Source organism: Pimephales promelas, chromosome 6 (assembly GCF_988280905.1).
Source record: "Pimephales promelas chromosome 6, fPimPro1.hap1.1, whole genome shotgun sequence".
NCBI lineage: Eukaryota > Metazoa > Chordata > Actinopteri > Cypriniformes > Leuciscidae > Pimephales > Pimephales promelas.
Window position 1 is genome coordinate 32,341,114 of NC_142774.1, and position 27,179 is coordinate 32,368,292.

A 27,179-nucleotide genomic window follows, 5' to 3' on the forward strand; every position below is an offset into this window, starting at 1 on the left:
CTAAAAAGGCGGATATTGACGTATGGTCAAAATACGTCCCAAAACGTCAGTTATATGACTTTTTGGGATGAGACTGTGTTAAAATTACCACTAAAAACAGTGGATGGCTTCAGAGGAGCACTTATTGGCCCATTAGCCATTTCTACTACCTAACATATCTTTTTTTTTGTTTTGATTTTTAATTATTATTGTTCGGGGATTTAAAAAGATGAATCTGAAAAACTATTATAACTATTTTTGTATCTTGAAATGTGAAGTATGTAGGGAAGTATGTGTGACAAGGGCAAAGTCCCATGACTGCAAGAAAGTGCTTGTCCTTCATAATCACTGAAGCTCTCACTCATTAAGTGTGAAAACTGACCAAACTTCTAAATTAATCTTTTATTTGCATTGTTATAATGAGAGCTGGTGTATGATTTTGTGATTAAATATAAAACAGAATCCGTTCAATAGGAGACATCACAGGGGTCGCCAAAGGATAAGAAAAAGGGTGTCTAAATTTAGGATCTCAGCAGGTGTGTCATTAAACGAGAGGGAAAACAATGAAAGAGTGATAATGAAAAACAGGTGGACATCAGGGGGGAACATAGAATTATCATGCCTGAATGCTCTTTACACAAATTATCTCTTTCCATTCTCTATCTTGCTCATTGTGCGTGCTTAGCATTGCGTAAGGACAGAAGGAGAAGAATGAGACAGTGAGCTGTGGATGCAGATTTTGTATCTGTTTGATTGGAATGGAAATAGATATCAGATTAAAGGATAACACTCAAGACGAAGTGGCTTCTTTTCATGGAAATGGCCATAAGGTTATTTGCATGTGTCAGCTCTGAGCCACCAGGTGACAGATTTCACAAGCCCATCATGTTGGGTTTAGATAAAAGGAGTTGAATGGTGAGTGTTTGGAGGTCTTTGTCAAGGTTGAGCAATTAAAATGAAAACGTAAAGCTTGCTTTAATGGATTTGGCATGCGCATAAAAACTCCACAGCCCTTTCACTGTTTACTTTTGATTTGAATGAACCCTTTTAAAACCGTTGTCTTCTGCATTGTTTATTTACCCATAATCAAAAAAACAATAAAACTGTCCATCTCAGCTTTTGAACATGCATGCCACAGCTGGTGATAACACACATAGCGCAGGGTAGGTGGGTGTTTCCGAGGTAATTAGAGAATATAGCCTTGTGTTTTTTCTCCATTAGATTGACATCATCTGGAACAAATTATACAGTTAGAGACAGCCATTGCGGATACTGCAGTTCCAAACTCCTATTGTTCAAGTACTACTCATTATATTACAACAGTTGGCTTCTGTCACTGACATAAGTGATTATAAGTACTGTGTATGTTTACATAACTTGTTTTGTTTTTCTTTCTGTGCCTTTTTGACATCATTTAAATCCTCTCATTATATGTACAGTAAGTGTAGACAATGTACGTAAATAAGCTATTATTCATGCAGTTTAGTTTTTGTTGTATTATAAAGGGAGTTTTCGCAAAACTGCAGAGCTTTTTCAATGTTTTATTTAATTGAAGAACATTTGAAACCTACATACTTATCTCGCGATGTATTGTTCAATAATATACTTATTTTCTGATTTTGATTGATATTACTTGTATACGACAGTGTCATAAAAAAGAAATGAAATGTATAAATTAAATTTATTTTAATTCTTTTTTTTTTTTTTTTTTACCCTGATAATAAAACTAGTCAGGAATAAGACATTAAGATCATGCTTCTTTAATATCAAAACCATTCTGTTGCCACATGTTTGTCGTTTATGTGAACACAAGTGAAGACATTTGGCCACACACACTAAACATACACACATAAAAGGGAAAGAAAATTAGAAAGCGAAGAAATGGGGAACTTGCTCTTGTGGACCTTCACTGTACTTGTCAATATATTGATCTGGTGGCCTGGCAGGTCGATCAATGTCAAAAGGGAGCGCTGTGCTTTGAAGCTAATCTAAGGGCTGAATTCTCAAACCCAGATTCTTATGCTTTAAAAGAGATCGAGCCTCAGATCAGCTTATAGAGTCTGTGTATTATTAGGGAGAGTGGAATTAAGAGAGAAAATTAAAGAGGGATTAATAAAAGAATGGCAGAGAGGGTGGGAAAAGGAAGTTACTTTTTTATACAATCGGAAGTTAGGAAAAAATGCTCGTGTAACATTTTGTCCCGCAGGGATTCAGTTAAAATGTGCAGATTGAGATTGGGGCACTGTGGGTTGAATTATTCTTTGCACATTGTAGGGAAGCATGTTTCTGGCTTTTGTGAATGTGGGAGTCTTGAGACTGTAGGACATGTTTTCCTGAAAGTAGGGTAGAAAGATAGTAAACTGTCAGGACATGGAGTTAAGGGTTTTTCTGTTTTATTTTTGTTTGGACACAGTGACGAGCATAAACTGATCTCCAAAGCAGTTCTTTAATTCTTGCATGACACAGGATTGTATGTAAGAATTTAGTTCAAACTTTGACCTGTGGAGGGCAGTAATACGCTCAGCAGCGTCTACACTGCCGGAATCTTACAAGAAGAAGAAGAAGAAGAATCCCCAGGATGGTAGGGGAAGACTCATTCATATTCATTAGGGAACTCATCCCTGATTGGTCTTAAAGGATTAGTTCACTTTTGAAAAAAACTTTTGCTGATAACTTACTCACCCCCATGTCATCCAAGATGTCCATGTCTTTCTTTCCTCAGTCGAAAAGAAATTTAGGTTTTTGATGAAAACATTCCAGGATTTTTCTCCATATAATGGACTTCAATGGGAACCGGATGGTTCAAGGTCCAAAAGACAGTTAATAACTGTTTCAGATGCAGCTTCAAATGTCTTTAAACGATATCAGACGATGAATAAGGGTCTTATCATGCGAAACGATCGGTTATTTCAAAACTTATTCCAAAAATTTAACTTTTCTAAGGACAAATGCTAGCCTTGCTCTATTCTGTGAGGCGCGTTTGCAACGTCACGTATTACGTAATTACGTTCAAAAGGTCACGGGCGACGTAGCCGAAAGTACAGAGTCAGTGTTTACAAGTTGAATGCATAGGTTGAACGTGCAAACTAGCTCAAACACCGTTTACAAAAAAAAAGGAATTAAAAGGAAAAACAACGATGTCGGACGATTTTGATTCTGTACTTCCGGCTACGTCGCCCGTGACCTTTTGAACGTAATTACGTATTACGTGACGTTACAAACGCGCCTCAGAGAATATAGCAAGGCTAGCATTTGTCCTTAGAAAAGTTGCATTTTTGGAATAAGTTTTGAAATAACCGATCATTTCGCATGATAAGACCCTTATTCATCGTCTGGTGTCGTTTAAAGACATTTGAAGCTGCATCTGAAACTGTTATTAACACTGTCTTTTGGACCTTGAACCATCCGGTTCCCATTGAAGTCCATTATATGGAGAAAAATCCTGGAATGTTTTCATCAAAAACCTAAATTTCTTTTCGACTGAGGAAAGAAAGACATGGACATCTTGGATGACATGGGGGTGAGTAAATTATCAGCAAAAGTTTTTTCAAAAGTGAACTAATCCTTTAACCCCAGTGACGGGTAGGTTTAGGGGCGGGGTTAGAGGTAGTTCATCAGACCAATCAGGGATGAGTTCCCTAATGAATATTGATGAGTCTTCCCCTACCATCCTGGGGGAAAAAAATATCGCATCTGGGTTACCGCCCACCGACGTCTGTGAAAACCCTCTATAAAGGTAACACACAAAAGCACTCTAAATAATAAACAGACATTATATATGATGGGTTGATTTCAGAATTTCATGCCCTCATGATTCTGACCGGGGTTAAGATGAATCGTATATGCAGGGAACTACTGTACGACAGTGCTTGTGTTTGATTCGCGCGACATCAGAGGCTTTGTTATGGAAGGGGACGTGTAGGTCAGTAGGATCAAAGTTACACACAACAAAAAGACATTGAATCCAGTGATCCACAGCATGCATCTCTGCATGCATGAACACACAAACACACAACCCTGCCAGCCAGAGTGCATTCATGTGTACACACACACACACACACACACACACACACTGAGTCTCTTGACAGATCACACATCACATTGAACACAAAAAATTACTTGCACATCGATTTAAAAATATGATAACATCGGTTTCAGGTTTCCGATCACAAGTATTAAATACAGATGTAAATGTCAATCATCTCTTATCTCAACTCATCTGCACCAAGAAAAAAAGTGATGGAAAAAATTTCAATTGCATCTCCTTATGTCGCTAGTAACCACACTCAATGTATTTTTTTATTTATTTCTTTTTTAACACATCCCATCATTTTTTTAATGTCAGCCTCTTCATGGTTGAGATGTCACTTAATGACACCGTAATTCTTACCCATACTTTGCCATACTTACATAATTTATGATCAAAACCTTGTCTAGTCTTGACAAAACACATTGTCAGGAAGGTCTGAGTCTCAAGGTTCCATATTTTGTAACAGAAAAGAAGGGATATTTGGACATAAATTTATTAATGTGTTACAGCAGAACATGGAGCTCTTGGCTTCTTGAAAGATTTTGATCTTCGTTTTAGTCCTCTTTTTGCGTCAAAGTCTGTTTGCCATGGTCCATAATGTTTGAAAAAACAACAACAGCATGAGCGTCCTGCTAAGAAAAAACCAGTTGTCCATGTCTGTCGCCATGGTTACTATGGCTGTTCGAGTGGAAACCGAGGGTAACGCGGATATGACGCAATTGAATGGCGACTCCTCACCTCTGCTCACGCGTCCCGTTTTCTAGGTTAAAATCGCACTTTTCTCACGATTTACAAATAGTGGGAAACATTGGGGATATTGAAAGTAACAAACTAAACAAAATATAAAACATTGGCCTAATGGTTTTTGGATATTTTACTGCAAAATCCCACATATTGTACCTTTAAGTTAGGTACTCCTCTCAATAACCGTTTGGTTGTTATCCTGTGTACTTAAGATGATAGATGTTAAGATGTTAAGATGTTTTACCATCGTAAATATTTTCATAAAATTGCAGGAATGTTGTTTTGATTATTTTAGCAGTTCCCTTGGTACAACATATGCCTGTTATCAAAATTATTGTGCCATCTTTCAAATGAAAGTGTTTACAAATAACATAAAGCAGTAGTGAGTGACAATAGTCAGAGAAAAGGGAGAGGTACAGATCAAATGTGAGGCTCCAGTGTAGTCTTTTTTGTCATGGTTCTGTATTCTAATGATGTTAATTCAGTATGATTGAAAACCAGCAACCAGCATCTCATTTCATTTCATTATTTCATTTCATTTAATTTCATTATTTCTTTTTATTCTGCTTTACTTATAAGCAATTAACCCTTCTATTGTTTTAGAAAACTGTATGTACATTTTGTATTCCCTAGTCAGTTTTTACCCAGTCGAATGCAAGCTTATAAAACAGCCATAATTCATATTTTTCCAACTAAAACCATCTGATCAGTGACAAACCATCTGATCAGTCACTCACTTTTTTGACTCAAAAATGTGAGTCAAAGTTTTAAATGTTACTGTATTTTACCATGTTAGTACTAATTAAAAATTCATAAAAAAATTATGAAAATGTTTTTTTATTATTTTTCATCCATAGGAAGAAAAAAAAAACATTCTAGAAACAATATCTGTTTTAGAAAATGTTATATAGGAATTCGGGTTAAAACTGACCCAAATCTTATTCAGATGTTTATTTAAAACATAAAAATTCTCAGTTTGCTTTACATCATGAAAATGATAACATTGATAACAATGATAACATGATAACTACGTATTTTCATGTTTGTAAAGTGTTTTATTTGTTTTACTTTTTCATATTTTAGGTGTCAATGGTCTAGAATCATGTACAACATCCTTAACAAAAAACAAAATGCAATGTTGTGAATGAGATGCAATGTTGCAAAATCAGTTTTCTTTTCCTTGTTTCTGTTACTGTCGTATTGCTTTATTTTGTGTAATTTTTAAAAAAAATTATGCCAGATCATATAACCAGTTTCTTTCTTCACTGTGTGTTTCAGGACAGTCCCCTGGTCTTACAGTCAGACCGCAATGTGACAGTGAATGCACGAAATAACCTTGGCCAGCTGACAGGACAACTCACTGTGGGTGAGTGACATTTTTATACTATGTCATGGACATGTTTCCCGAGTTCACGGATTCTCATTTCACAATGGCCCGTTTCATTAATAGCTCATGTTTCATATTCTCTCTTTATTTATTGTTTGAAAACCACAAATTTTTCATGTTTAGAACTCCTACTAGCCTGGCTAACGTCAGACCCAAGTCTCATTGAACCACATGTTCATATTCTCATTTTTGAGGCATGGTTTACCAATGCCCAGAGCCGTTTATTGGGTGCTAAGAATGTCTATCAAATGAGCCTATACGTAGCTCATAGTCAATCTTTTCAGTAATACCAGATGACGTATGTAGATCGACAGAAATTAGACGAGGAAGAAGACGATGGGTCAGAGATTTGTGTGTAGAAGATGGCGTGTATCTAATGGCTGTTTCACACCGTATACATATATATATATATTTTTTTTCGGCGTGCATGTTAATCAATGAGTGCATTCACACCGGGAGCATGAGCAGCGCATGAGCAGCAGTGAAGCGGGGGTTTCGACGTTGAATCTGTTTTTGCTGCACTGCTCACGGTCAATTAAAGTGAAAGCACACTTTTCATGGACAAAAATAAATATGATTTCACACATAAAGTGGCAAATAAAAGAAGATAAAGACTCAAAAATATGTATAGATGATTTAGGCTACCGGTAAAAAAAAATGTTTTTAATTATTCAGTTTTGGGTGAAAAAAAAAAAAAAAAAAAAAAAAAACTAATGTAAACTAGCCAGACAATAATATATATTCTTTTAGTTCTTTTAGTTTATGTAACACACAGACAGCTACATAGGCTAGCACAACCTAAATCAAACCCGAGTGTGTGGTTTATTTGTGTGTTTTGTTTTCATCTGCAGAGTTGCAGTCTTGTAAACATATCGAAAGTATGACTGAAACTTATAGATTAGAGAAATTTTATGGGTTGTTTTGTTGTTTAACATTTATATGCGAATGTTGTACATCTCCCCATTACTTTCAAGACTATCAATGTTATAAATGACCAGCTTCTAAAACAAATGTAAAGTTGTCTTTGTAAAGAATTGCTCGCTTATATATGTAGCTTTGGAGCCACTGCTGTGACACTGTACAAACGCTTCCAGTGTGAATAGTCTCGCCCGTCTACAGCTGCAGTGATGATGTAGTTACACTGATGCGCTGCTCAAGTGCCGTTCACGCTTGCGGTGTGAAACGGCCGTAAGGCTGCATCGAAAGGTAACTTCGTGTCTGCTTCCATGTTGGATCCATAGATAGGCTATAGACCTTATGTAGCCACGCCCCTTTTCAGTGCTGCGCTCGTTGTCTTTTGACTTCCGGTCTGCATTTCCACAGTGATCTTGCATAGGTATGAATGAACTGCTCATAAATAATTTCCGGGTCGACATTTGTTAAGACATCTGCTTTAAAATGCTTATGATAAACATTACAATGCTCATGATAACTTTTGTTAACTCTACAATAAGTAAATCCACTTCACCAGCTAATTACTCCTGGACAGCGATGCCATAGAAATATACAGAGCGACCGTGAAACCGGAAGTTCAAAGACAATATTCTAAAGATGACGGCACCCACGTTTCTCTGGTGCATAAGGTCTATATACAAACTGCTTCAGTGTGTCACATAGACGTCGTCATCGTCTTGCTGCTCCCTCCCCGTTCTGTGATTTGTTCCCTAGATGAGGCGAAAATTTGGTCCATGGTATCCAGACTACCTAGCGCCGTGAATAAAATCATGGTGGGGCAAGGCAGTATGGGGAAACCCAGGCTAAACTCCTACAGCTTTGGCCTCCAATCCTTAATATGCAATTTGTCATATGCTCATTTACATGAAAGAACACATTTGAATAAGAAAAACACTTGACAATTTCCTCATTGTTAGTAAGTTGCTAGTAAACATACATTACAATTGCTTTTCATTTATTACCTTGATGGCATTTATTGACACACCAACGGGCTTTTGGGACTAGATTTCTTTTAATTATTTTTTTTTCTTAGAGTGTTCTATATGCTGAGATTAAATTGGATGAACTCTAACATTTGGTGTTCGTTACTGCCCACCCTGATAGCAACTGAAGCTCTTTTGTTTTGTGCCAGGTTTCTTGCCTTTTGTTTGTTTCATGGCATTTTCTTTCAGTTAATCAGTTCCTTGTATATTTAAGCTTTCTTATTTAACATTTTTATTTGTCAGTTCTTGTCAATTGATGTGCATGTTTTCTGGGATTTTAGAGGGTTCCAAGCTATAGACTCTTGTACCTTGCCTTTGTTTTTTGAAAAAAAAAGTAGTACTTAGATCCCATAAGACCTATTAGACCCCATTTTAGACTCAACGAGACCAAAAGTGTTACACCAACCTCCCAAAAGGTACAGTTGCCTGTTTTGAAAGCCTTTTGTGATTATGTATACATCATTTTCCACATTGGTCCTGATTGGTTAGTGGTAGTTTGGTACTAGTTTAGCTAGTGGTCCACCAACCCAAGGTCAAGCTTGTGTCTGAGAGAAGGCGATGATAATTCAGTGCAATAAATCAGTTTGCTTTTAGTAAGATATTATACTTTTAACTAAGATTTTATTTAGCAAAGACACATTAAATTCATCTAAAGTGACTGTAAATATATTGAGGTATTTTATGAAGTGTCCATGACTGTCTTCAACATTGACATATTGGAATGATATCGGAAGATTTGTGCGACACTGAAGACTGGAGTAATAGCTGATGAAAATTCAGTTTTGATATCAAATAAATAAATAAATAAAAATAGAAAACTGTTCTTTTAAACTGTAATATTTTTCAATGTTAGTCTACTGTTTTTACTGTATCTTGGTCAAATAAATGCAGACTTGTTGAGCATAAGAGACTTAAAAAAATGTGGACATAAACGATTTGGATTGACAGTTTAAGCCCCTGATTTAGTTGTTTCATGTGCATGGTACATCAGAAAATTCATTCACAATTACACAGAACATTACAACAATCCTAGACCTATGTTTTTTTTTTTTTTTTTTTTTTTTTTTCCTCAGTAGAAGCTCAGTTTCACCATCACGTTTCAGAAGACAGCAGGTTGCATTCTGGGGCTGGGACCTCCATCAATTACTGCTCTATCTCAATGCAGCCACGGGGATTTCTGGAGCCCCCTGTGTTTTCTAGTGTTTTCAGTGAATCCTCTTTGCTTGTCAAGGATTTTTTTCACTCCAGGGTATGCAAGGCAGAGTGTTTATGTTTTTTTTTTTTTTTTTTGTATGTATAAAAAGAGCTACCTGACACAAACTAGCTGTAAGATCAGAGCAGAAGCAACCATCCCTAAAGCCAGCAGAAGTATATATTCTCTCCCTCACTTTCTTTTCATGGACTACAGCACATCACAGCTTTTCTGTGCAAAGGAAAACAGAGAAAAGAACAAACATGCACATTTCCCCTGTATTAGTAACAGGCAGCAAAGAAATACTGAAAGTTTGGTGGATTTTCTCAGATTTTCCACTGGACTTGACTGTTGGATATGGCCGGGTAAAGGAGCGGTCACACTACATGTTGCATTCCATCGACTTCCATTCATATTTATACTACAGAACACATAACACAGTCTCATCCCAAATCGTCATATAACTGACGTTTTGGGACGTATTTTGACCATACGTCAATATCCGCCTTTTTAGGGCCCCCTTAAACGTCGGTAGATGGCGATCCCGGGCCGTCATACAACTGACGCTTTACCTTTAACGTCAGTTAGGTGACGGGTTAGGTTTAGGGTTAAGTTTAGGTATGGGGTAGAGTTAGGATCCCATAACCTCATCTACCGACGTTTAAGGGGGCCCTAAAAAGGCGAATATTGACGTACGGTCAAAAGACGTCCCAAAACGTCAGTTATATGACGATTTGGGATGAGACCGGGTTGGAACACAAACTCAAGCTCGGATTTCACTGCTTTCCAAAATTCAAGTATGGTGAACCCTGACATGCGATTATTTTGTATCACTTGAAGACATGTGACCAATAGAACAGCGTGACCTTTTAGCTGAATTAAAAGAGCACACTCTTCAAATATGCAGGATTGCAGAATTACTGTAAAGTGGAGTAGAAATTGTGCATGCTCAAAGTCTAGTGTGACCATGGCTTTAATGCTGCACGGTTTGATAGTGTTGGGCAAATTTCAGAATTGAATAATTAACTCCTGCTTAGTTAATGAGTTGGAATTTGAATTAAATTTGCCACGTCTTACACTGGTTAAAACCACACTATTCTCAGTTGTAACTGAGTTTCATAAGCTTCATAGACAAATCATTTCCAAAGGGGCGTCACCAACGGACGTAGCTCAAATGCCTCTGGGTGCAATTGGATAGACCTAAAACCAATCAGAGTGATGAAGGAGATGACATATGCAGAGCGACGTTCATCTGTTACAGAACAACTTAAATAAATGAGCAGACACTGGTTAGCTACTTACTGTATGTTTATTTTAAATTAACAGCAAGACAACTAGAAGTGAATGTGCTTTCCACACAGTAAACAAAATCTTAAAAAAACAACAACAACAACAACAACAAAAAAACTTTACAATGAACTTTGCAATTTAGACGCGCAAACTGGGTGTCGATGCGTTATGACACAAACGTTAGACATTTTTTTTTTTTAACTGCTTCTATGGGGCTATAACATAAGATACAAGGTAACGGAGGCTTTTATACATTGTCGTGTTTATTTAGAAATAAATAATGGACAAAAGGAGTCATTGGATGCCTCAGATGTAAATTTATTGAAGCCAACTGAAGCCAAAATGAATGGGAGTCAATGGAATGCTAACAGCAGGTGAAGTTCTGCTACAATGGCGGCTTTTCCTGTTTATAACTTGACTCTGTAGTTACATCGTGCACTAAGACTGGACGGAAAATGTAAATTTACTTTACAGCCATACCATGAGTGCAGCAGGCGTAAAGATATGACGCAGCGCCTGAAAATAGTCCCCAGCTCAGTATTAGCCTTTTTTCAGGCGCTGCGTCACATCTTTACGCCTGCTGCACTCATATGGCAGTAAACTTTCTTGATTATTACGCATATCTGCCTCGTATGGCCTGTTTTATGATGAATTCAAATAATTTAAATGAAATCTCTGGCTATTTGTTTCCCATTGAGATTTATTATGTACGCAGCAGGACCATAAATTAACAAATGCTAATTAAAAAGTGATAAAAAAAAAAAAAAATCCCCCTATATGTAGTGTTTGGGAGCAAAAGTTGCCCTCATAGTGATGTTCTATTTCTATTAAGTCTCTTTATTAATTAAGTATTTATTATATTGCCTCTGCAGACAGCATAGTGAGAGTCATATAGCGCTCTGGCCAATATGCCCTCTATATCCTCTCTTTGACATTACCCGCTCTGCAGAGCAGTTGCCTTCAGCTTCAGGCTCTCTCGACATTGTCTGAACATTTAGGGAATTTCATTGCAGGGATTAGCTCCCAAACAGGCAGCAAAGTTATACTGTATCACCTCTCTTTCCTGCACTCCTGTTTGTTTCCGTTCTCTCCTTGTTCTCTCGTCCCTGAACCCACTCGCTGCAAGTACATTAATCTTCAAACAGAAATTGTATAGGGGTGCTGAGAGCCAGAGAGCATTGGCTGTCCTCTGATAGCTTGGCCCAAGAGTCCAGAGGTCTCTGTTTTTATAATATGGCCCATAAGTTCAGGTGATTGATGCACAGTTGCGTTGTGGTGAGCATGAAGTGGGAGCACTGCGATCATGACTTCATCCTCTGTTCATAAGGGAGTCGCTTAAATATTTGAGAGCTGTAGTCCGTCATGGTCTTTGTGGCTTTAGGCCCAAGGTTCTCAGCCCAGTTGAAACCCAACCAGTCTCGCGTAGCAAGACCTTCAGACTGACTGCAGAAGATCTGGACTCCATTGCAGCTTTCTTTGGCCAAGAACCACCCAAAAGGAGGTCTGACTGACATGTAAAGCAACCAGTCTAGTCAAGTATATTATATATAGCGCTTTTCACAATATAGATTGCATCAAAGCAGCTTCACAGTATCAATCAACATAATAACAATGTTAATTTCTTAGTGGAAAAACATCCACGTTTGGTAGAGCTGATCAAGGGTGTTACTGATCGGTTAATTAATTTGAATATCCCCAACAGAGCAAGCAAGACAAGGAACCGAAAAACTCCATAGTGACCTAATAGTGTCCTAAAACTCCATCAGGTGACCCAATGGAGAATATATATATATATATATATATATATATATATAGAGTTCAGATGCAAAAGCCTCTAAATGCCATTTGAAATTTTCTTCTTTAATGATGATTTTTTATCAAACTTGTATGTTTAAGTTCAGTAATTTCACTTAAATGGGAATGATAATTACCTATTAATTGTTATTTAAGTGAAATTACTGAACTTAAATATACAAGATTGATAAAAATCATCATTAAAGAAGAAATTTTCAAATGGCATTTAGAGGCTTTTGCATCTGAACTCTTCATATATATATATATATATATATATATATATATTTGATACAATATTGTGTAAACTGTGATAATAATAAGATTTTTTTTCTTGACCAACAAATTAACATATTACAGTGATTTCTGAAGGATTTTGTGACAATGAAGACTGTGTGTGGTAATGATGCAAAAATGTCAGCTTGTCCTCACAGGAATAAATTCAATTTTAATATATATTAAAGATGAAAATTAAATTGTAATAGTTGGTGAGCATAAGATACTTCTTCAAAAATTTTACCGACCGCAAACTTTTGAAAACACAATAATTTATGTAGCCTACACATTTGAATACGCCCACGCAAGTTAGTAATTATTTATTTGATTTGCACCATTTTTGCACCCTTACCTTTTGAAAGGGGTGTCGCCACAGTGCCAGCTGTTGTACCCCTTTTTAGATAGTGAATTGTGTCTGGAGAATTTTAGACCCCCTCCACACACAATCCCAACCCCCCCAAAAAATATATTTTGGCTAACCTTTTAGAATATCCTCACCTTGTGACCCTCAATTGTGTTTCTGGAAAATGGTGGTGTGAAGTAATGTTCTTCTTGACCTTCTTGCAGCAACCCATTGCCTTGCTAAATTATTGTGCGGCAGGATTTAGTTGAAGGAGTTGACGGGCTAGTGTGCTGCTGGAAGTGAGCTGGTGATGAAATGCAGCATTAAGCTTGTGCTGTCAGATCTTGTTTTCATTCTCTCTCTCCATCCCTCCATCCTTCTCCGCTAACCTGAGGCATCCCGCTGTTAGCCACGAGGTCCCTGTCAGATGATTGAAATTAGGGTACTGGGAAATAATCTGAGCATGGGCTGTTCTCACGCTCGACTCCAGCTGTGTGCTCGTTTCTCCTCTGAACACCCCCTCCAGAGGCCAAACAACTGAGAGGACACTGAGGGAACGCAGCATCTGCTTTTTGTCTTATTGACATTTCATTTTTAGAAGTGTAGAGTGCATAATGAATGGCTTCTCCGCTTTGAGAGAGTGGGAGATGATTTCATTAGCGCTGGGTGACAGAGAGGACATGAGTAAGAGGGCGGACAAGGACAACAGGAAGACACGTGTGACGTTGGGGACTCAGGTGTGGCACAGGGTTACTGCCAGTATCTTCTGACACCACATTCTTTCCAAAACGTTGTCGGTTAGCATTTCCATTCATTTTAAAGGCAATTCTCTGTCTTGATAAATTCAGCCCACCCATGAAATTGATTTTCCATTGGCTGAAATAATGTTCTCTTCTATTTAGTGTCTCATCACTTGATAACATTGTGTATCTGAACTGTTATTGTGACCATTCATGTATTTGTCAATTAGGCTTTATATTATTTACAACAAAAGTTGCCAGTTGCATCAGAAACCCACTGATAACTTGCTAAATTTCATGGGAAAGAACCAGCAACTGCATTTGTTATGGTATTATAAGATGGCATATTGGTGCTTTCATATTTTAAACTTATAGTTCATACATGTTACATAACTTAGAGTTAACCAATTAACAGGTCTGTAGCATTTTTAGTAAGCTATTTTTTTTTTCTGTGAAATTGGCAAGCATTTTTACAACCAACATACATCCTAAAGTGTTTTTGTGGGATTGTTTAGGCAGCTTTTAGAATAGCAGTTCATGTTCAAGTTGGTATTGGTATAGATGCATTAACTTGCTCAATTATACATTTGTATAACTATTATTTGTTTGATTATGCATTAAAAATGGCTACTCCATTGACTTTCTATGCGGACTTAATTCAACAGACTGACTAAATTGTTCATAAAAACATACCATCAAGGGTTAACAAGATCAAGCTAACTAGCCAAATATGGACCATTGGTTTGCTAAATTGCTATTTATTACTTCACATTTTACATGCATTAAAATGGGCTTTTACACTATAGTGATTTGCTTGGTGAATTTTGGCTGTTCAAGGACAAAATCTATTCTAAAACTAGAAGTTATGTATACTGTATGTATTTAAATTTCAGTCAGTCAAGAACAGTTATAATAATATTATAAATACTGTATTATATTATAATATTATTTCAAAAGTTTTTATTCCATTGCATCCATGCAGGGCATCAGGGAACCAATTTAAATGGAGATCTATCTAAGAAGTTTCAAAACAGCCGCCTCGAATTGCTTCAATCACCAATTATACGTTTTGCGGTACCAAAAATCCAATGATTTAAGTGATTTGTTCCAAGTAATTAATCATGATAATAATACATTGGCAAAGTGTGCATGCATGTAGGGGAACGTTTAGAAATTTAATGTGCTGTTTTATGTTGTGTAATTTAGCAAGAATAAATTGCTAGTTTTAAATGAATATCATCATTTGCAATGCCACATTGCCGCTTAGAGGTAGTGCGTTTAAACCCTAGAGAGAGAGAGAGAGAGAGAGAGAGAGAGAGAGAGAGAGAGAGAGAGAGAGAGAGAGAGAGAGAGAGAGAGAGAGAGAGAGAGAGAGAGAGAGAGAGAGAGATAGAGAGAGAGAGAGAGAGAGAGAGAGAGAGTGACTAAAAGACATATGGAGATTAATGCGTACAAATACACGCATCAGTCTTCAGGGCTGTGTTGGCTGATTATGACAACAGCTTTGATTATTTGTCTCTTTACACTGTTCACAAACCACACCCAGACACATGTGCACACACACTGATTAATGCAGGTGCTTAAAATGCACCTATTTCTCCTTTATATTGATGAGGGTTATCCTGTTTAGATAAATAATTTATCTTTCCAACTTTGTTGGAACTTTCCAGTATTTTCTTTTCTGTTTTGCTTTTATATTGTGCATCAGTTCTCTGCAAGCTACTTCTCTTGAAACCTTCAAAAGATTAAAGGATTTTTTTTTTTTGTGGCCAAGAGCCCCTATGTTTTTTTTTTCTTTAAATAAAATGGATGTGGACATTCCATTGCCTTGCATCAGCTGAAATTGTTTATATGGTCAAAGTATATCAGAACCTCTGTTTTTTACTAACTGCATTTTGGACAAAAGTTCACCCTCATTCAAATCCAGCTATTCCCAATTGCTATAACGTACTCGGTTACTAACATAACCTTGGTTCTCTCTAGAAGAGTACTGCGTAATATCTTATAGGGGAAAACCTCTTTTCCACAAGTTATTGAATCCAAAAATTATCCTTAATTTTGAATTACAAACACCAAAGTCCCAAGGGCAGGTGCCCGGGGCTCAGTAGTTTAGCCTGCAAGGCGGGAACCTCCAGGTTTTAAAATGTAAATGGTCTGCCACCACGCAGATATCCTGTAAGGTAATCCCACTAAACCAAGCCCACGGCGAGGCCATGGCTCTTGTGGAGTCCGCTTTGACACCCAAAGGACACTGCAAGCCTTTATAAGTGTACCCCAGCACTATGGAATCAACTATCCAACTGGATAGGCTCTGTTTTGATGCGGGCCTTAGCATGCCCGCTGAATGAAACAAAGAGTTGTCTCTCTGAAAACAGACAAGCAAGACACATAAGCTCTTAATGCCCGGACTGGCAAAGAAGGCTTGCGTCAGTTTCCTCGTTGTAAACCGGCAGGGCAGACAGGGAAATAACCTGGGCCCTGAATGGTGTGTTGAGGGATTTAGGCACGCGTCCATGTCTTGGTTTGAGTATGACTTTCGAGTCATTTGGCCTGAATTCCATACACGTCTTACTGAGAGCACTTGTAAGTCCCCTGTGCGCTTCACTGAAGCAAGAGCAATAAGAAACACTGACTTGAACAACAAATGTTTCATGTCTGATAAATGGATTGGCTCGAACGGGGTACCTTTCATGGCTTCCATAAACGAAGAAAGGTCCCATATGGGAAATGAAGGGGTTCAGGGAGGATTTAGCCTCTTAGCTCCCTTAAGGGAGCAGATGACCGGATCATTCTTCCCCAGTGACTGGCCAGTCGCTGGTGTAGTAAACGCTGCTATCATCCCACACATAAACTTTGAGCGTGGATGGGAACTGAAGGGGTTCTGGGAGGATTCAGCCTCTTAGCTCCCTTAAGGAAGCGGATGACCAGATCATTCTTCCCCAGTGACATTCTTCCATCAGTCGCTGGTGTAGTAAACGCCGCCATGGTCGCCACATAAACTTTGAGCGTGGATGGGGTTCTGCCCTTATCCAGTAGCTCTTGAAGGAAGGAGAGAACTTCCGTGATCCCGCGGTGTAGGGGTGAAAAGTCTCGAGGTTTGCACCAGCCATAAAACATAGCCTATTTTGAGGGAAAGAGTCGACTAGTAGACGGGGCTCTAGCCTGCTTGATTGTGTTTAACACGCCCTCCTGTAGGTTAGCGAGTACCCGTTGATGGCCCATGCATGTAGGGACCACAGCTTCAAGGTGAGGATGCCAAATCGAGGCCTGAGAGAGGAGGTCTTTCCTCATTGGTACTGGACATGAGGCAGTGCTTGTTAGCTGCATCAGAACTGGGAGCCAAGCCTGGTTTTTCCATAGGGGAGCCACAAGTAGCACTGAGCATCCCTTTTCCCTGATTCGTTACAATACCTGAGACAGGAACGTGACGGGGCGGAAAGCATAGAGTGGGCAGCGGGGCCAGACGTGGGTCACAGCATTCCTGCTCTTGGAGAAAAACTTCGTATGGTGAGCGTTCACTTGGAATCCAAACAGGTCTACCTGCGGTCTGCCGAATCTTTAGGACCGTCTGCGGGTGCAGAGACCATTCTCCTGCTGGAACATTGTTTCTGGACAGTCTATCTAGACCCAAATTCAGGTGACCAGGCACATGTGCTGCTCTCAATGAGTGCAGATTGTGCTGAGCCCAGACCAGGAGGCGTTCCATCAGCCTGTAGAGGTTTCGGGAAAGGTTTATTTAGGCCACCACTGACATGATGTCTGAGCGGACCAGGACGTGGTGATTTTTTTTATTTTTTTATCTTGGGACAAAAACGCCTCAAAAAGCGCGTGGTCGACTGCCATCATTTCCAGACAGTTTATGTGTAGAAGCTTCTCCCGTTCTGACCACTGGCTAAAGTACAGTCTGCCCTCGAACAGTGCTCCCAATCCCGAGGTGGAGGCGTCCATGGACACCACTTTCATACTCGAGGAAGTCCCCAAGTTTACACATGACTGATACCAATCAATTGTTCTTCAAGGTTTCAGAGCTGTGGCACATTTCTGATCGACCTTTTGGCGAAACAGACCGGAGGCCCATGCCCGAGGTGGTACTTGTGCTTTTAGCCATAACTGCAGCGGGCACATGCGAAGCAGAACCAACTGGAGTACTGATGATGCTGACGCCATGAGACCCAGCACTTACTGAAACCTTTTGAGCAGGACTATAGTGTCACAGCAGAAGGCTTTTGTGATGTGCTGAATGTTCAGTCTGCGCTCTGACTGAGAGTCCATTTATGTGCCCAGAATAGATATTCTATAACTGGGAGACAGCAAACTCTTTGCCCAATTGACTTTGAGGAGCGGCGGGGACGTAAAGCGCGTAACGATGGGGACGTCGAGCGAACTGCAGCGGAGAGCCTCTTTTAATAATTTTCAGTACCCATTCTGATACCTTGAAAAGTTTTACCCACGCATTCACATGAATAGCTAGGGGTAGAATGAGATCTTTGCTCTGGTTGCAACATAGTGGCAGCCGGAGAGCTTCGGTGTGGTGTAACGTAAACGCTGTGCTTGCAGCGTTTGAGGCGGGGGGCACACTGATCACGGTAGGCAGCCTGCGGAGCGTTTGCCGAAAGCATCGTTAGCCAACTATGGTCACAAGTTCCGTTGTTATATGCATAGTTTAACGAGTCGGTGTTTCCCGAAACCATCGCTCCAACGGACATTCGCAAACAGCATCGCAAAGTTGGGTGCTTTGAACGACAGCTCTCGACCTGTGGTTAGAGGCATCGTTTCTATATTGCATGACATTTGGAGGTAATAAATCCTTATCTTGAGCAAAATAAGCAAGCTGACATGCAGTACAACCAGTGTCTTTTATTTAGAATACATACAAATGGAATTTACGTGTTTTAGTTTGTCAAAAGATTTGAAGTAATGTGTTTGAAGAGTGCGCATGTGCGAACGTGCTCTACTATGTAAGAACGAGCCAAATATTGAGTCTGGTAATAAAGCAGAACAACTGAGAATAATTAGAAATCCTCAGATGACATGTCTGTAATTTATATAAAACAAATCTAGCGTTAATTGGATCTCAAACAGTTTCATTAAAAGTAGTTATTACTCCACCACGTGTGAAACCAACATGGTTGAACGATACTTTGCGACAGTGGGTTTCGGGAAACAGTCGTGACTAGCTAGTTGATTTTTCTAACAATGCATCGTACTATGGTAGTGAAATATTGAACTACGTCAACGTATGGGAAACGCACCCCTGGCCGGGCAGCAACTTCACTTTTTAAATGACATCCTGGCCGGACTACTTTTGTCAGTGAAATACGTATTTAAAATGAACATTTCTTAATGTCTAGTGACAAATCAGGGACAATGTATGATTAATTGAAATACATTTCTTGCATACAGCTCCTTTAACATGTTGGTGAGTTAATGTGGATGTGGGACAGCGGGCCCAAAAAACGTTTCCATCCTGTGCCAGTACCACAAAAGGCATTGACTTGTCACTCAGGACCTTTCAAGACTTTCCTTGAAGTATTTTTTTTTTTCAACTGACAAATTTACCAAATGCCTTTTTTTTTTTTTTTGCAAAAAGCAACTTTTCATTTTAACATCATCTGATTTTCCACAGCAAGGTCATATATTCTTGCCATTTTACTCCTAAAGTGAAAGCCTCCATTTCCTCCAACCTCAAATGAGTGGTACATCAATATCAATTAATATTCAAGAGCAGACCATTAATATCCGCTGCGTATCGTTTCTCATTTAAACCACCTGGATGAGTGGAAGGATCCGTGAGGTGGTGCAGTCTGGGTGGCTTTATGAAAGTGAGGATGTCCTTGTGTGTTTTATCTTTACATGTTCACTGATAATCACTTGAAAGGCACTCGAACCTTGAGCTCTTGGATCATGTGAATAAATCTGAGGTAACAAACTTTTGTGAACAACATGGCTTAATCATGAATAACCAAATGTAATTACTATTTAGTTTTTTTTTTCTCTCTATAATTTAATTTTATACAATCAAAGTATTCAGAAATCACCTTTGCAATTACATATTCAGCCACTAGTCACAATCAGTGGAATACAATAATAACAAAGGCACATGGGAATGAAACAGTTGAGCAGTCCTAGTCATTCACTCCATTTTTTTTTTCTTTTCTCCCTTACAATGCAGTCTCCCCAACATAACCTTATGCAGCAATTTCAATCATCCCATCAGTTAAGTCTTTTAGATCTGGGGTTTTAGGGCATTTCCAGTCACGTAAAATCTACTGGCAGCTTTGATGCAACCAACGCTATCTCACGTCCAATTTGTATATATTGTATGAGGTGGCTAACTCATACAAATATGTACGACCTCACTTGTCAAATTTGTACGATTTGTCTAAGCCCCTGTGACAGGTAGGTTTATGGGCGGGGTCAGGGGTAGGTCATTTGTATGAATTCATATGAATTGGGCAAATCATACAATACGTACGATTGAGCAAAAATGTTACAAATTCATATACGAGTAAGGTTGTACAAATTTTTACTAAATAGCCACCTTGCAAAATAAGGGTATCAATCTTAATAAGGTTTTTTTTTTTTATATAACTATATTGGGTAACACTGGTTTATATCCAAGAAGGCATACTCGTGGTCCCACAAGTAAATTAGACCCCATCCACTCGTCCAATCAATATTTTGGAATTGAATATGTATGTTTTACCAACGAAACTTTAATTTTATTGTAATTGTAAGATGTTAATGTTTCGAATTAGAGATATTTAGCAGATATAATAATAAACAAAATGTTGTGCAACTTTTAAGAAGTATTGTTGTTGTGCAACTTTTAAGAAGTATTGTTGTTTTCTATCTGCAACCATGTGCAATTATCCATTTAACCAAATTTCTACATATAGAATGATTGCTTGCTCATTCATGTTGGCCATGTTAAATCAATATTTGTTTTTAAACAGTCTTACAGGTATTTTTTTGTTTTGTTTTTTTCTTCTGGTGGATACACAGACATCTTGGGCTTTCTGATACTCCGAAAACTCATATAAGTGTCAGAGCTCTTTTTTACTGAAGGAAGGAAGAAATAAAGAAACATCTGTCCTTTCATAATCCTGTGGTGTGATTCTTTCACATCTTTTCTGAAGATGATCATTCTCTGTAGTGGATCTATGAGCACATCTCTGGCCACTGCTGTGCAGTGATATTGTCAAGAGAGGATTAATCAAATACAAGTATAAATTAACACTTTATTAGCATTCACTTCTCTTGGTCTCATCAGCATGAACAAGATTAGCCTTTCTTTATCCTCAAGCACGTTTTTAATCATTATCTCACATAATTAATGTAGATTACACTTTTTTATGTTTTTTTTTTTTTTTTTTTTTTTTTTTCCCTTTTCCCTCAAAAGATTAGCCTGGATCGCAGCCTGAACCCCACTCACATTTTTTTTATTTTTTTTTTTATTTTTGGACGGGAAGTTCGGTCGTGACTCGATCCATTGAGGAGTAATTATGATCGGTTCAAAAATCGTCGGGCCAATCAAATTGCCAGGGCGGGCTTTAAACAATGATAGACAGATGATCTGCAGTTACATAATCATCACATTATCAAAGAGCGCTTGGTTTGAACTGGTTTCCCTCAAAGATGATTACAGCTGGAGAATTGAGATGTAAAGATTCTGCTATCACATCTGTTGCAAAAGAAATCAACAGCGCATTAGTATTAAGTTTTAGTAGAAGGTTTGATGGTGTATTGACACATTTTCGAAATTGTGTTCATTCAAACAACAACAAAAAGTCACATAGTGCACCTTTAAACATAAAAAGACATTTCGTGATTTTGTTTGTTTTGTTTTTATAAATATGGGACCATGGTGACACAGCTGTGCAACCTTGGGTATATTTAATAGAGCCCCTAATGTCAAGAATTATGAATTTAATGTGAATGTGAAGTACAGATGCTCAGTCTAAGAACAGATCACATTTTTTTTTTTATAAAATTAAAGAAAATCAAACAGATTATTAGATCAATATATTGATTGTGTAGATGTTGAGAACAGCTGGTTGAAGTTCTGTGTAGTACACGTATCAAAACAGTGTATTTCTCTAATGTACTATCCAATAAGGTGTAAACTGGTAAATATAAAGGAAGGCATGTTGGAAAAATTGGCTAAATTAAATCCCCAAATTTGCATTCTTATAGGATTTAATGGACTGTTATATTTCCTATAGGGCGCTTGGAGAAAGGCAAGGGTGTCTGTTTAGTCCAAACACTAAAAAAAATGAAAGAGGACAGGCAATGAATTCATGAAGAGCTAGAAAGACAATAGAGGGTGGCAGAGAAAGGCGAGCACAGGCTTAAGGAAAAAAAAATAGAGAAGTTTACTTTCTGTCACACACATACACAAGCAAACAAAGCCAAGTTTGCTCTCCAAAGTCACCAAGGTCATGGACGATATGATAGCTGTGATGAATAATATAGTCATCGCACTGTGTGTTTGGGGCTGTGCAATAAAAACTGCCGAGATTTCAGTGACAGTTGTTTTTGGACCAAGTCATTTTTGGTGAATAAAGTCATGATCAGTTTCATACACATCGTTCACCGCCTGCATGAGACTCATACAAATTCAGCTCTTTCTCCAAGTCATAATCATGCATCAGGGTATAAGAAAGGCTTTCTGGTTACACAAGGTGTCCTTGTTTCATGTGCTTACCATAGGATTAGGGTTTGGTTTAGTTAATGACTTACAGTTATTACTAGTAGAAGACAACTGTAAAATAAATCATCAATGGCTCTCCATATTCCATATAGATATTTCCACTATAATAAAAAAAGGTCTTAGACCTTTGAATTCAGCTCTTGAAAAATGGGGGCAAAAACTAAAGTGTTGCGTTTATAATTTTGTTCAGTGTAGTTTATGTTTCTTTATGTTGATATTACTTGCAAAAAATGATTCCTTACATTTGAGGTTGTTGGTTGTTGTCTCTGTCCGGATAGTGTCATGTTTGAGACGCTTTCCATGTGCCATTGATTGGATTTTTCTTTGTCACAACAAGTTATGACTAATTTCAGTTAAGTGAGAACATGTGGAAAGGTTATTTTCAAATATGCCATTTTATTTTCAAAATTGTGTGCTGGATAAAACTTGTTGGCCAGAATAAAATGTGTTTCATGACATATTTTGTGATCTTGTGGTCAAGGACTTCATTAGGCAAATGCACTAAACGAATGATTAGTAATTCTATATGGGACAAATTTTTACCCAAGAGACTTGTATTAATTAATGTAAGTGTATTGTGCAAATATATCTATAATTTGGCATTGTTGTAAGTCTTTAAACACCCTGGAAACAATGAGCACCTGCTCTAATATTAACTCTGTTCAGAAACATAGTGAGTTGCCTTTTTGTCATTGTCAACATTGGCAGCTGTTCTCTACGGCGGCATCCTAACTGGAAATGAAAATTAACTTAAATTAAACTTATATGTATTTACCGGTACATATATAGCACTGAAAAAAAAAAAATATTATCATCATCATCTTACATTTTTTTAATATTTGAATTGAAATGTCTAGTAGAAGACCTTTCCTGATTGTATGAGGTAAATGTGGGCCACAAAAGTTTTGTTCTTGTTTCTCAAATCCTTATTCTTTCTTTTTATTTTTCTACAGGCTCAGAGATGGTAGAAGCCCAGTGTCAGCGGTTCGAGGTGAAAAGTAGTGATGGCGAGAGAGTTCTCTTCTCTGCTGATGAAGAGGAGATCAGTATTGGCACAGATAAATTGAGGGTCACAGGTATTGTATACACATACACAAAAACACTCACATATTCATCCAACATTCTCCCATGATCCATGTAAGAACATATAGACTAGTGTCTCGAACTACCTGTGTTATAGTTTATCCTTACATTTGGCCCATCAATCAGTCTATTATTAGAAAAGTTTGGTTGTGTGTATCTACACCAGAATTCTGAACGCTGAACCCTGTAGAACAAGCTCAATCCCATTATAAACAGTGCAGCTGTCTACAGCATTATGGCAACATGCTTTCAGTTGATAGATGCCCGTTTTTGATATGTAACAGCCTCTTTATTTTACCTGTCTGTCAACAACAAATATGATATGATGATAAAAAAAAAAAAATATGTATATGACCAGATTGCGATGCCTTTAGTTCTCATAATTTAAGTAACTTTTGACCATTGCAGAGCCGTGTGTACGATAGGGAGAGTCACTTCAAATGTGCGAGAATGGTTTTATACAACAGTTGACATGTTTGCATGCAGCCAAATAATTGATTGATTATTCAATTGGATTGAACAAGTCTTCAAGTAAATCCAATCCAATTATGCTCGGTCAGAATTACATTTTGATCAGATTGTAGACTTAAAAATAATCTAATCAATAGAAGAATTTAAGTATGAAAACACTTGAATCCAACTATCTTCTCAATCTGATAAAAAAAAAAATGTGGTGTACACATTATTTAGTTCCTGAATGAATTTATGTAATAGTTAACCCTGGGTTATTCTAAACCATGTGCAAACTGACTCCTATTGCTCATAAATTACCCGGGGATAACAATTAATCCTGGGTATTCGTAAGCTACCATGTCACACTGTGCACTCCCAAACTCTGGGTTAACAAACATCCTTATTGGCATAGTTGCAGTGCCAGTGTCAACGACTGGACGAATGCAGCATGCAACCATAAATCATAAATCTTTTTTGATAATTTTCACAAAAATTCCATGGCCCCCAGAATTTTTTGTTGCATAAATATCTGAGCAGCATGCAATATATCAAAATAAAGAACAGAGCCAAAAAAGCTTTATTCTAGCTTTAAGCATTCCTTTTTTAATCAACACCTGACTGTGGTTGAATTTCATAAAATAAATAAATAAATAAAAATCAACATTCTGAGCAAAAAAGCTGAGAAAATATTTTTTTGTCAAAGACTGTATCTGGATCGGATTTAGGACAATGTTCTAAATCCATTTGCACAGTGGCGCCTCCAGAAATTTTTCGTAGGGGTGGCCAGATGGGGCCAGTTAAAATCTTGGGGTGGCACACCAAAACTACAGTATAAACCATAATTTCAGAATTGTTTACTGTTGTAATAAACCAGCCTGTAGAAAACTATCAGAAAGACTTAAGGAAACTTCTACTGATATACTTTGGTTTATTGTGTAATATTTAATGTTACTAATGATATTAGTAGGGCCCAACTAATATATATTACATTGTATATAATGATATATATTATATGATATATAAGGGTCCTTGCCCCACAGCAAATTTCCAGATACTTACATAATTGTGATGAATTTAATCATTTTTAAGTTATTAGTTTGCAGTGTAAGATTACAGTTAACACCTTTAAATATTACATATATGTATTATGAATTTTTAATACACTTAATGAGTGTATACATCAGCAGCAAAAAGTAATTCTTGAAAAAATCTGCACAGTAATTTTATAAAATCTAAATATGTTAATAAAAACAAATTACTATTAGTTCTCTTTTAAAATTCAATCAGGCAATCATGTCACAATTTTATATTTATATATTACTGTCAAGAATTCAGAAGTGCATAGCCTAAACTACAAATAAATTATATACAATTAAATTATGCTTATTTAAAATGTATTGAGCAGGCTAGGTATAACAAAATATATTGGCTTTTAATAATATTTCAGTGCGCAAACCCATGATTGAGCCCGTTCTTGTATGATTACATGAAAAACATCGCGGGTGCAGAATGATGTGCTCAAAGCAACATGGAGTCACAGTGTGCAGCAGCACTGCGCTTCATAAGTGCGCATTTAAAAGCTCATGTCACAAATCGAAAAAATGTTGAGCACACAAATCCAAGTGCGATTTGTTCCTTTGTTTCACAGTTATTGTGCGTTTGATGCCGATTCATAGGCTAATCCTTGTGATATGTATGTGTGATCTAACAGAACACGGTAGTGAGTCGCTTAAAAACAGCAACAAACTCCAAGAAAATAAAGTAATTTGATGCGAATATACAGACTTTTATCTACAGATCATGCATTTATAATGTCAATATATCATATTGGAGAGAGTTTTACCGTGCATCCAAGAGGCGCGCGTGCTGTTTGAATATGAATGGAGAATGATGACAGTCGCAGAGGAGGGAAAACGAGTTTATATTTTAATGATGTAAATATACTTCTGTCCCTCACATTAAGCTATGGAATGACTTCAGATGACTTTGTCACCCAAACTGACGTGAAAAAAGCGGGAGGCGCCGAAAAGCGGGCTGTTTGCATCCCTGCCTGTCCAAACGTGGCAAAAACACACCTAAAAGCTGCTGTATACCATTTGGCACTTAAAAAGCACGTCACGACACATAATTCCCCGTCTTCTTTTAGTTAAGAATATTTTTGACTTATTTATAAAATGCATAACTGATGCTACAAAAATTAATACTGGCCATTGGGGTGGCCAATGGGGTGGCCAGGAGTCGGCCAGGGGTGGCCATGGCCACCCCTGGCCACCCCCTGGTGGCGCCATTGCATTTGCACCAGCCAAAGCTTCGCAGACCAATAGTTTGTACTAGGTTAAAATTTAATTTGGTAACGTTTGGCAGTTTTCATGTATATGATGTTGATGATTGATTGATTTTACATATGCATATGATTACATATGATATGGCTTGTTTCGGTTTCTTTTTGGCCTGTGTTTTGAGCGGTCTCATAAATTACGGAAATGTCCATGAAAGAGTTAATTACTGGGAAAGAGTAAATTACAAGCGTGAAATGTTCCTTTACCCGCGGATAAAAGCAGGTTTCAAAACAATGATAACCCAGGATTAAGCGCAGTGTGAAAAGCAGTGACTCACGACACTTACCTGCTGGTGTAATGATGTAACCTACAGAAAGAGTCAATCAAATTTGGAAGACTTCAGCTGCTGTGTACTTTTTTTCAGCACTGAATATTAGAAAATACATTTAAAATGTATTAACAAAACTTAAAACTTAATACAGCTTTTTATACAAGATTCACTTTTTGATTTTTTTTTTTTTATCAAGATTAAAATATTTGCATACACTGTATGTACTAGTAACCTGAAACTACATTGAAATGCAAATAGATTGTTTCAAATAGATTTCACTCGTGCAGGCCGCTCTTTCTCTTACTCTATTTTTTTTTTTTTGTCTATTTCTCTCTGAGAGTGCATGCTGGGGGGTCAAGTGGAATAGCTAGAGGTCGGGGACATAGAGGGCACATGCTCAGTAATTGGGCAGATCTGTCCATTAACTCTTTTCACAAAAAGACATGGGTAGAGAGAGGGATCAAGGGAGAGAAATAGTGGTAGAGAGAGAGAGAGAGAGAGAGAGAGAGAGAGAGAGAGAGAGAGAGAGAGAGAGAGAGAGAGAGAGAGAGAGAGAGAGAGAGAGAGAGAGAGAGAGAGAGAGAGAGAGAGAGAAAGAGAGAGAGAGAATT

At 37.7% G+C, this 27,179-nt stretch overlaps 1 protein-coding gene across 2 annotated transcripts in view; it reads left to right on the forward strand.

Moving 5' to 3' along the window:
• Positions 1-27,179, forward strand: part of sgcz (sarcoglycan zeta) — a 289,415-nt gene that overhangs the window by 221,096 nt on the left and 41,140 nt on the right. For both annotated transcript variants that reach the window (XM_089132423.1, XM_089132422.1), the window contains exons 4-5: positions 6,032-6,119; positions 23,376-23,498. In XM_089132423.1, the coding sequence (XP_088988549.1) occupies positions 6,032-6,119; positions 23,376-23,498 (211 nt within the window). The remainder of the gene's footprint in view (positions 1-6,031; positions 6,120-23,375; positions 23,499-27,179) is intronic.